General features: G+C 46.1%; 1 protein-coding gene across 2 annotated transcripts in view; it reads left to right on the top strand.

Moving 5' to 3' along the window:
* The first annotated feature begins 415 nt into the window (after positions 1 to 415).
* Positions 416 to 11,589, top strand: part of NID2 (nidogen 2) — a 78,856-nt gene continuing 67,682 nt past the window's right edge. The window contains exons 1-3 of one of the 2 annotated variants that reach the window (XM_027111236.1): positions 416 to 729; positions 1,397 to 1,705; positions 11,087 to 11,319. In XM_027111236.1, the coding sequence (XP_026967037.1) occupies positions 499 to 729; positions 1,397 to 1,705; positions 11,087 to 11,319 (773 nt within the window). In that variant the 5' untranslated portion in view covers positions 416 to 498. The remainder of the gene's footprint in view (positions 730 to 1,396; positions 1,706 to 11,086; positions 11,320 to 11,589) is intronic. The other variant, XM_027111235.1, reaches the window with a different exon arrangement.

The following is an 11,589-nucleotide window of genomic DNA, read 5'->3' as shown; positions in this document are numbered from 1 at the left end:
CACTTCGCGCCAGCCAGCAGCTGCACAAGCTGCCGCGAGGTCCCCCTTGGCGCTGAGGTCATCTCCTGCAGCGCTGCTGCCTTCGGACCGTGCGGGCCATTTGGTCCCGGAGGCAGGAGTCGCCGGCACCCCTGGGCAGACCCGAGAGGAGGGTGAGGGTGACCCCGCGAGCTCTCGGGGAGCGGAGGCGGAGGAGAAGTGGTTCCGACCACCCCTGGCCAGGATGTTTCACCCCGCCAGCCCCGCCGGTCCGGTGACCACTGCCTTAGAAAACTTAAACGAGAACCAGATGTGGTGGCCGCTGTCGAACTTTCTCAGAACTGGCGATTGGTCCCGGGGCCAGGGCCGCAGCCAATCATCGCTCTGAGAGGGCCCGGAGTCCCGCCCCGCCCGGGACCCCGCCGGGATCCAGGTTGGAGGCCAGCGCGGCGGGGCTAGTGGGCTGGCTGGCGGGGCAGGGACGCGCTCTGCCGCGGGACAGCCCAGGGCCGAGAGAGCATGCGGGGGGACCGGGCGGACGGGCGGCCCGCGCTGCCGCCGCCGCCGCCGATGCTGCTGCTGCTGCTGCTGCTGCTGTCCCGGGCCGCGGCGCTGCACCCGGGCGAGCTATTCCCCTACGGGCAGTCGCGAGGGGACCAGCTCCTGCAGGAAGGCGACGACGAAAGCTCGGCTGCCGTGAAGCTGGCGCTTCCCCTGCGCTTCTATGAAGCCCAATTCAGCGAACTCTACGTAAGTTTAGCTTCTTCCTGGTGCGGGATTCTGCAGATTTCTTGCAGCTTCTGAACAGGCGTCAGTGTAGTGCGGCTCTCAGCGAACCCCTGCCTTCCGAAGGGAGGAAATAGTCCGCACAGTCGGCTGTCCCCGAGCGCCCTCGGGGTGGGACCTGGCTTTGCAGCGATGCTGTTGCCGGACCACTGCTTTTCCCTGCTTCAGGGGGGCGGGGGGAGGGGGTAAGAATTGTTCGCAGCCGCATAAGAGTCCGAGGCAGAAAAGAAGGTGGGATTGCTAAGCCGGCCAGTGGGGTTTCCAGTTAGGACAGCGAGGAGGCTGTGCACTTCTATAGAGCTGGGTGTTCCCTCCTCCGACCCGTAGCTTTTTTCCAGGGTTGTGCGGGAGATGAGAAGATAACGTGAACGAGTTTTAGGGCTCCTGGACCTATTGCACCGCGCTTGTGGGGTAGGGGTGACGGGTGGGACGCCGGTTGAAGTTGCGCTGGTCGCCCTGAACCAGGAATCGGGCTCCCAGCCGATGGGGAAGGGGAAACTTCATGCCCGGGGCGGTTCCCTTCCCTCTTTACGGAGCCAGGGTGGGCGCTCGCGTCCGGACCTGTGGTGGCCCTCCTTGGGCTTCCTGCAACGTACGCGACCGTCACACTTTTGTCCTGCTCGTCCCCCAGGTGGTCACCAACGGCATCATCTCCACCCAGGACTTCCCCAGGGAGACCCAGTATGTGGACGATGATTTCCCCACAGACTTCCCGGCCATCGCCCCTTTCCTGGCCGACATCGACACGAGTCACGGCAGGGGCCGGGTCCTTTACCGCGAGGACACCTCCCCGGCGGTGCTGGGCCTGGCCGCCCGCTACGTGCGTGCAGGCTTCCCGCGCTCCGGCGCGCACTTCGCCCCCACCCACGCCTTCCTGGCTACCTGGGAGCAGGTGGGCGCCTACGAGGAGGCCACGCGCTGGGCCCCGCCCTCGGGAGAGGTAAGCGACCAGGGATGCTTGCTTGGCCTCTGTGCCAACCGAGGAAATGGGCTTGGCTTCTGGGCTGGAACCCAGGGACTGGCTTGAAATTTTTCCGGAGTCTGCTCTCCCGCTAAATCTGATGTATAGTTTGGCGGCACCAGGGCTGAAGTGGCTCGGAAGTGAAGAAGGCTGTTTTCTCCAAGCTTTCTCTGAGGGTCTGAGAGGTCACTCTTGCAAGGAGAACTGCTTAAGGGATGTGAGTGCCCCAGTGCAGATGCAGAAGGGGTTTATGGTTTGATTGTTTTTAGAATCACCTCGTATATACAAGAACTATTTCTAATTATATGTTCAGTGAAGGAAAAACATCAGGAAATGCTGGCAATTTTTAAAAGAACAACCATTCATTTTCCTGCCACTCAAAGATAACCACTGTTAAACAGTTTCGTGTGCATCTGCCAGGGCTTTTTCCTATCCATATCTGTATCTATCACTGTCTATTAATGATGAGTTCACATTGCACATACGGCTTTGTAACTTTTTTTTCACTAATTAGTAAATTGTGAATATGTTTAGCTGTCAATAAATATACTTCTACAACATCACTGTTAATGTTTGCATATATTCCATCCGGTGGATTTCTCATTGTGCCCAGTGGTCAGCAAGGTTATTTCCAATTTTTCTCATTATAAATTTGTGAAGCACTTTTTCTTTCTTAAGCTAAATCTTTGTACCATGTCACTAGTTGACATTCCAGGAAGCGGAACTGGTGCGCCAGAGTGATGCATTTTTTATAAGGTTTTAATAGCCTTTGCCAAATTGCCTTCCAGGTACCAGTTCACATGCTCCGTACTTTACAGGAGACTGCCCTTGATTCCTTGTATAGTCTCTACCTGAGAAAGTGAAACAGCGTAAGCGCCCAGTCATTAGGCTTGGCAGCAACATTGGAGGTACTCCAAATGGACATCAGGTGGCGCCAGGGTGGCCTGGCAAAAGGGGAGCTGCCTCACTCCTGGGGTAGGTAAGGGCTTCCTCCTATGAAATTAGACCTGAATCTAAAATGTCAACTCTAAAGGCTGAAACTCTTTGAGTTTATCTCTATTTTAACTCATCAAAATGATTCTTAGCTATAGAAAGATGACACGTATCCTCCGTAGGTTCAGGGAGATTAACTAGCTTGCCCACTCTCAGTGAGCGATTCAAGATGGTGGCCATTCTTATTCTGTGCTCCCTGAGTAAGAGGAATATTTCCTAAAGGCTTTACTAAGCAAAGAAGATCTAGAAATAAAAAAAATTTGAATTGATTTTTGCCATTCATTTTATTTTGGGTCAGGCAACATCTAGTTTTGTTTATTGCATAATCTTTTAATGCATAGGTTTGACATTTCAGTTATTCAATTCAACAGAGTACATTCAGTTCAAATAAATAGACTGAGCACCTTCTTTTTTTAAAAAAATTAAATTTTATATTGGAGTATAGCCGATTAACAATGCTGTGATAGCTTCAGGTGCACAGCAAAGCAACTCAGCCATACATATAGATGTGTCCATTCTCCCCCAAACTCTCCTCCCATCCAGACTGCCACATAACATTGAGCAGAGTTCCCTGTGCTGTACAGTAGGTCCTTGTTGGTTATCCATTTTAAATATAGCAGTGTGTACATGTCAGACTCAGACTCCCTAATTATCCCTTCCCCCCTGGTAACCATAAGCTTGTTCTCTAAGTCATTTATACAATGGAATATTACTCAGCCACTAAAAAGAATGAAATAATGCCATTTGTGGCAACATGGATGGACCTAGAGATTGTCATACTGAGTGAAGTAAGTCAGAAAGAGAAAGAGAAATATCGTATGCTATCGCTTATATGTGGAATCTAAAAAAAAATGATACAAGTGAACTTATTTATAAAACAGGAACAGACACAGACTTTGAGCACCTTCTTTGTTCAGGGCATTGGTCTAGGTGGAGGGTTGGAGAAATGAATAAGGTATGTTGCATTCATTAATTCACTTTTGTCCATAAGTTTAAAAAGCATTTAAAGTTTAACATACCTATAATACAAAGTTTAGAAAATAGCGTTTATAATTTTACTAACCAGAGATCACCACTGCTAGTATTTTATTGTGTTTTCTTCCAGTCTTCTTTTCTAAACATATATCTTATATGTGACATATTCATATATGTATGTGTATATAAGTAATTTATATTTAAACATAGTTGAGATTTATTCATCCAACAAACTTTTTTGCACTTACTGTATGTCAGGGCATGTAGAGACTGTGAAAGGACACATTCTTTACTCCTAAGGATGTCATAGTTTAATAGGGATATTGATTATTATTCAGTATGATAAGTGAAGTAGCATCTTGACTTAAGGAGACTAACTCTATCCCTCCCTTGTTAGGGGACCTGATCTGGGAAAGTTTCAGTGAGCAATTGTCTTTGCATGTGAGTTGAGTAGAGTAGAACATTCCCAGTAGAAGAGGTAGCATATGACATATCACCCATGGACTATATTGTATAATGTGTTTGGGGCATCCCATGTGGTATCTTATTACTGAAGAGGAAGGGTGGTGGGACATGAGGCTGGGAAGGCCATGGAGCAGGGGCAGATCATGCTATGCTAGGAGTTTGGACTTAGTTCTTTGGCATTGGGCAGCTTTTGAAGAATTTTAAACAGAAGTTTTTTTGTTGTTTTTTTATTTTTTTTATTTTTTGCGGTACGCGGGCCACTGTTGCGGCCCCTCCCGTTGCGGAGCACAGGCTCCGGAAGCGCAGGCTCAGCGGCCATGGCTCACGGGCCCAGCCGCTCCGCAGCATGTGGGATCCTCCCGGACCGGGGCACGAACCCGCGTACCCTGCATCGGCAGGCGGACTCTCAACCACTGTGCCACCAGGGAAACCCTGTTATTTTATTTTTTAAAGAGAGCTCTTTTTGATTGTATTGAGAAGGTAAGGGTTCAATGGAAAGACTGACTACTTAGACAATTATTATATATGTTGTTTATTCAGGATATCTTGTTAATTCTTATAACATTTTATCATGCTGTCTTCCCACAACAATGCTGCATGTTTAAGATAAGTACACCAAGACTTATTGTTTGCCATTACCTAGTAAGTTAAGGCAATTGTCTAGAATTCTGTACGTAGTGAGGCAAAGGCAGGTTTAGAATACAGATTTCTTGATTCTTAGGTTTCTGTCATTGTTGCTTTTACCCAGACTTTTCATGCAGGACCCATTTCCTTGGCACAAGTGATGTAGGTAGACACAACAATAGTTGTACCTTTTCCAAAGACTTCCAATAAATGAGGTTTTTTTTTTATTGTCTCAATGTGATCTTTGTACCAGAAGAGTCCTTGGAACCATATTTCATTCAAAGGAACAATGAATTTGGAATGAAATTTTCCAAGGACACTATCGACTCCTTATTACTTCCAAATTAGTATTCCAGTGCTCTTAAGTGAATTCAGCTGCATCTATCTTATTTTTTCAACAGAGAAAGACAACGTTGAGCTGAGTGAGAGGAATCGGAGAGAGGAGCAGTTGCACAGAATCTCTGGGGTGATGAGGTCACATTAGAGCTTTAGTATTCCAATTTTATCAGGGCTTATTTGAAACTGAAAATTATAATACAGACAAGGTGACTTTAATTACTTTTCTCAGTTTCATCTGCAGCATGGGAATAATGCTTCTGATGTGAAGATAATGACAATAAAAAACATTTTGAAAGAAGTGGTTTATGAAAGGTTATCCAGTGACTTTGGAAGCAATGATCCAGCCTCAGTCTTAGTTTCCTAATCTGTAAAATGAAGTAGCAATGCCCACCTTACAGGACTGTTGTGAGAATTCACTAAGGTGACATTGTAAAGTAGCCATTATGGTCCCTTAGACTTAGCAAGTGCATATGCCCAGCCAATCTGTGTTCCCCTACATTGGGTTGATGGGACCAGATTCTGGTTCATTTATTTCTCTATTTCTCTGTCTTGTAAGGATGCTGCGATGTAAGTCTTCTACTTAAGGACTCTTTAAATACAAGCTTTTCTAAATTGCAACTTCTGTCTAGGCCTTTTTATGGTGGGGGCAGAGTGGGGGAAGATTTGTAGAATCCATCTCTTACTTTTCTAATTAAAATCAATCCTCAGACATTGCCATATGCTGAGTTGGCTTCAGAATTTGTTTCATTTAGAAAGGAGATAATCTGTTTGGAGAGAGGATGTTTCTTTAATTACCCACATTGAAGTTTCTTCTGAATACTTTGAAGAGCTCTGTGACATGAGTTCTCGTTTTAATAATTCTTTGGAGATAGATTTTGGCGAGCAATAATCAACTTTGCTTGAAGGACTGTGTGAATTCTACATGGCCTTCTTAAACCTTGGCATACTAACTTCATGTTGCAGAGTTACTGGAAACGAAGATATCAAAGGAATGGCATCTTTACCATTTAAAACTATTTCAGATGTTGCCCTTTCTCGCCGTGGATGTTCGTGGTGGGTGTGACAGGATGTGGTACCTGATATTGCAGGAATGTCAAGGTGTTACTGCATCTAAAAACATATCACCAAATGGTGTTTATCAACTCACTCAATCTGAGACTCCTTGAACTGTCATAGGTACTTCACAGAGCAAAGTCACGGTATTGACCTTCAAAGAACTTATGGGCAGGAGACATACTGCCCATATGTTTACTTTAGTTGTGTTTTTTTTTTTCGGGGGTGGGGTAGGTGAGACTGTTGTTTTGTTGTTGTTTGAAGGCTGAAGGGGGATAGGGAACTGGGCTACATAGATCTGTGTGGTATGGTACAGCGAATGCATTGCTGACCTGTATTAAGTTGGGCTGAAAGAATGGATATTGAGAATGGGGTAGCAGGACAGATTGTTCTGGCCTAGGATGTGTCCTGGGAGAAGGCCAAGAGAGCTGAGGCTGGAGAAATGGATGAAGGTAGGTGTGGGGCAGTAACATAAGATGAGCAGAAGACTTCCCAATGGAGGTTTCACCATGGGGAGTGAGGCATGCTGACTTGTTTCAAGGAATGATAGTCATTGACAGAGACGGTTGGATCCAGGGAGAAAAGCAGGACATGGTTGTAGCTTTTTGAGCTCTGAAGCTGAGGTCCTGAAGAGGGGAGGTCTACAGTCTACCTGAAAGAGTTTAGCCTCTGTCTGAGATATAGCCATGCAGACATAGAGAACAGAGACATATATGGAAATTGGTTAAAGAAATGCTGACGTTTTGCTAAAGACTAAGTGTCAGGAAGGTTATACTGTTAGTGCTGTGATAGTACTGAGCACTTATTTTTGAATTTTTTGGCAGGATCTGTAGGATTTAGGGAAGAAAAAAATGAACGCGGGAAAATCTTGCATATGACAGTGACCTATAGGTAACGGGAGATGGAGAAATACGCTAAGGAATGGAGATTCCTGTTCACACCGAACACTGGAGGCCAGGAGGCAACGATGCTATGACTGTAGAGAGCATGTGACCCTAGAGAAGACAGGGAAGAGAATTTTGGGACGTGTGTAGAAGACACCCTGCTTCTTAATTTTCATTGTAGTTTTGGTAAACCACTCGAGGCAAACCCCTTTGGGACATGGGTGGCACCGCTGTGATTTTTTGGCCAGATGGCTGAAATCAGTTAAATCAGTTGCAAAAATCAGGAGCTCATTGAGGGGCATGTTTCCTATTTATCAACCTGGCTCTGCCGAGCAGCAAGTCAACACTGATTAGCAACATCCCACACCTGGGAGGGAGAGCCCAGCGCTGCCCGATTTCTGCCGAGGGCTCTGGCTTTTCTCTCTTTCTGATAACAGGATGGCAGATCTTGAAGTTCCGCAGCACTGGCCCTGCTCCTCGTCCGTCCCATGGCGGCCCCTCTCTCCTCCCTGGGATCCTGAGGGCGTTGGGAACTGGTGATCCTTTTGTGGGGTTTGGCAGCCCATCTGAGGCTTTCGCTTCAGGGACAGAGCATGTGGGGTTCTTGCGAAGACTTTTCTCCAGGAATGTGAAGACCTTTCCGGTCTGGAAGCCTGTCAAGGCGTGCTCCTGGGGGAGGAGCCCTGCAGGACATCACGAAGAGGGAATTAGCGGTTAGATGTAGAATTTTGTGGAACGGAGAGAACTTTAAAAGTGATCATTTGGTATGCGGGTGGTTTTTAAACAGACAAACGTTTTTGGCCGGTCTCTGGGATCCTATATTCTATTTAAAATTCTTCTATTTGCCTATTTCGGTGGAGACAAGTAGATTAAATAAATGCTTGCCACCTGTAATAAGTGCTTGTCTCAGGATGGCATATAAAAGACATTGAATACATTTTCATTGAAATGAACTTGCTGACTGGCTGAAAGAATGAATAAAATAAAGTGCTATATACCCAGACCCCACAGTAAAAAGCCAGACTCTCCCCTTCACAGCTCTGTTTACTTTTTCCCTCCCCTCCCATCTCCTTCAATTCCTTCACAATCTATGGGACCTCCTTATCTTATAGAATTTCTCTAGACTTAGAACCAGGATTCCTCCTATCTGACGTTTATTGTGGGCAATCAATGCCAGGAACTCCGAAAGCTTTGCTTTTTAAAACAGAATCTGTCTCCTTCCTTAAGTACCTTTCTTTCTCTAGTTGAAAACTTTCTTTGGACTAAAGTAACACTGAAGTTATTGAATCTCCATTAATCGATGATGTACTGAATAGCATATACTCTGTATAGACATGATACAGGACAGCCTTTGTTTACATTTGGCAGAAGTTATGGCTTCCGAGCTTTGGGAAATTCTAGAAAACATCCCTTGCCTTTTGTTTTTGGAAAAGTCAGGCTTTCCGGATGAAGCAATCAACAACGACAACAGTAACAAATATATGAGCACTGCCCCCTGCCCCCCATCACTAAGTTTCTGAACTTAAAGAAAGAAAGAAAAGCAAAAACCCAAGCCAAGCAAGGTGACCTTTTCTGTGTTGGAGATCTAAAAGAAAGTTTGGATAGTATTTTGGTTTTTTTCTGGAAAAGCATTTGAACACCTGAATTTCTTTGTCTTGTAAGCAAACCCTCAAAATTGTACTTTGAAATTAAACATAGGAAAGAAGAATCAACACTCGGAAAGAGCTTGACCACCGTATGGGGAAGGACCCAGGACAGAACAAAATGCAGACCCACGCCTCTTGTTTGCTGTTTCATTTAGTAAAATGGGATGTGCTTCTCTCTGCCTAATTTTGTCTGTCTAGCAAAATGGGGAAACTGTGCTACTTGTCAGTAAATAACGTTTCTAGGAGCCACGTTATTTAGGAAATGGTGGTATTTATAAATACCTCCCCTGCTGCCTGCTAAATTGTAAAAGGAGTGGGATTTAGTGAGAGAGGTATTCTCAGAGACCTTAATATAACATCTTTTTTAAGATACTCAAGCACCATTAACTGATCATTTGGGTGGGCGGAGATAGCTGCATGTAGGTAAAGGCAAAAATGTGTCTTGTTGGGGCTTCCCTGGTGGCGCAGTGGTTGGGGGTCTGCCTGCCGATGCAGGGGACACGGGTTCGTGCCCCGGTCCGGGAAGATCCCACATGCCGCAGAGCGGCTGGGCCCGTGAGCCATGGCCGCTGAGCCTGCGCATCCGGAGCCTGTGCTCCGCAGCGGGAGAGGCCACAACAGTGAGAGGCCCGCGTACCGCAAAAAAAAAAAAAAAAACAAATGTGTCTTGTTGAAAATACGAGAGTAAGTTGAACTTTCATGAGTGATTCTATAAGGACCTGGGTGCTGAGTCTGTGGCTAACTCAGGCTCCTGGCCTCTCTTTCTGGTCTGCTTTGGCTTCTGCAGTGTTTATTAATGTTCACAGGCAGCCTCTGCAACGCCTCCCCACCGCAGCCCTTAAGGTGTTGGGCCCACACCCTCCTTTCTGGCCTCCACTACCTCCTCCAGCAGTTCTCCTAGAATCCCAGCCGTGGCTGCTTCCCTGTCCTAAGCTCTGAGACTGTCCTGGGCAGCGGCTGCGTCCTTTGTTCCTTGGCCTCTTTGCGCCAAGCATACTGTCGAGTGCTTAATAGGCACCTGGCTGTTTGAAGTAATGTACAAATGAATTAATGAACTGAGTTTACAAACATGGAAGCAGCTAACCAGGCAAAACGAAGTGAGTGCTAACTTGAAACACTAAGATACTGTGGAGGGTCAGAGAACAGCAATACATCTACAGGGAATTGCAAAACCCCTCAGAGGGGCAGCATTAGAAGGTCAGGAGTGTTTCCAGGCACGGGAAAACGTGAGCAAATGTGCAGAAGCATCAAAGTACATGGGGCAAATGGGCAGTATTAAATAATCGGTGGAGATGCAGGGGATCTGAGCCTGAGAAGAGAGTTTGCAGCTTATAAATCACCTGAGATGGCCGGCCAAGGAGCGGTTGGGACAGCCTGGTGGTACAGGGCAGGGACCCTGGCCGGCCTGCCACCGCATATTAGTAGCCTGACCTTAGGCAGATCTCTTAGCCCCTATGTCTTTGTTTCCTCATCTGAGACATGAGGGTAGGGTAACTCTGGTGCTGGTGTCAAAAGGTAGATGGGGGCTTCCCTGGTGGTGCAGTGGTTAAGAATCTGCCTACCAATGCAGGGGACATGGGTTCAAGCCCTGGTCCAGGAAGATCCCACATGCTGCAGAGCAACTAAGCCCGCGCACCACAACTACTGAGCCCATGTGCCGCAACTACTGAAGCCCATGTGCCTAGAGCCCATGCTCTGCACTCAACAAGAGACGCCACCGCAATGAGAAGCCCGCACACTACAACAAAGAGTAGCCCCCGCTCGCCGCAACTAGAGAAAGCCTGTGCGCAGCAGCGAAGACCCAACACAGCCAAATATAAATAAATAAAATAAATTTATATATAAAAATAAAAGGTGGATGGGAGAGAATAGAGAGTAAGGCTTTGGGAACAGTAGGGAGGCCTTTTGATCAGCCAGTGCCTCATACCACCCCTGCCCATAATGGGCATTTGATAAATAAGTGAATGAGTGAGTGAATGAATGAATGAATGATCCAGATGAGTGCCCAGGGCAGAAAACTAGGGCAGTGGCTGTGGGAATGTACAGGTTAATTTTGCTACTTGCTCTCAGCTCTGAAAGAAGTTCGGATGAAAGAAGTTTGAAACCTTAAAAAATAGTTTTATTTTTTTTAACCAGTGTTTTTTTTTAACCTATGCATATTTCAACTATTAATCTAAATTGATAAAAGATGATTATAACAATAATATAGCTGATGTAATTATGTTTATAATTTGGAGAGGAAATTTAAAAGAATATTATGTGTAAAAACAATTTAGAGAAATCCTGAGAAGGGGGACAACCCTTTGCATTTATAATGCTTTGGGGTTTCTTTGTTGTTTTTTGTTTGTTTTATTAAGGATATTTTCTTTTTTTTTTCACAGCTGAATACTTTTCAAGCAGTTTTGGCATCTGATAAGTCTGACACCTACGCCCTCTTTCTTTATCCTGCCAATGGCCTTCAGTTCTTTGGAACCCGCCCCAAAGAATCTTACAATGTCCAGCTCGAGCTTCCAGCCCGCGTGGGCTTCTGCAGAGGGGAGGTCGGTGACCTGAAGAGAGAGGGACCATATTTCAGCTTGACTAGCACTGAACAGTCTGTGAAAAATCTCTACCAGTAAGTAACATGGGGCTTACACCCTTTCCTGTTGGAATGTAAAGACCCTTAGGAGCTACCTAAACTTGAGTGGCCCTACTCATTAAATATCTCCGTGGTTTCTAAGCAAGGGATCAGATCAAAACCAGGAACTAGGCTAGACCCTGGGAGGAGCACGTTGACCAAAATATAAACAGTCTTTTATTTTTCCTGCCCTATTGGCTATAGATACTGGAAACAGAACTGTGTGTGTGTGTGTGTGTGTGTGTGTGTGTGTGTGTGTGTGTGTGT

Source organism: Aethalodelphis obliquidens, unplaced genomic scaffold, assembly GCF_003676395.1.
Source record: "Aethalodelphis obliquidens isolate GAN/ISIS:26980383/991018 unplaced genomic scaffold, ASM367639v1 scaffold10, whole genome shotgun sequence".
Taxonomy (NCBI): Eukaryota; Metazoa; Chordata; class Mammalia; order Artiodactyla; family Delphinidae; genus Aethalodelphis; species Aethalodelphis obliquidens.
The sequence above is the reverse complement of the archived record's forward strand: the minus strand, read 5'-3'. Positions and strand labels throughout refer to the sequence as shown.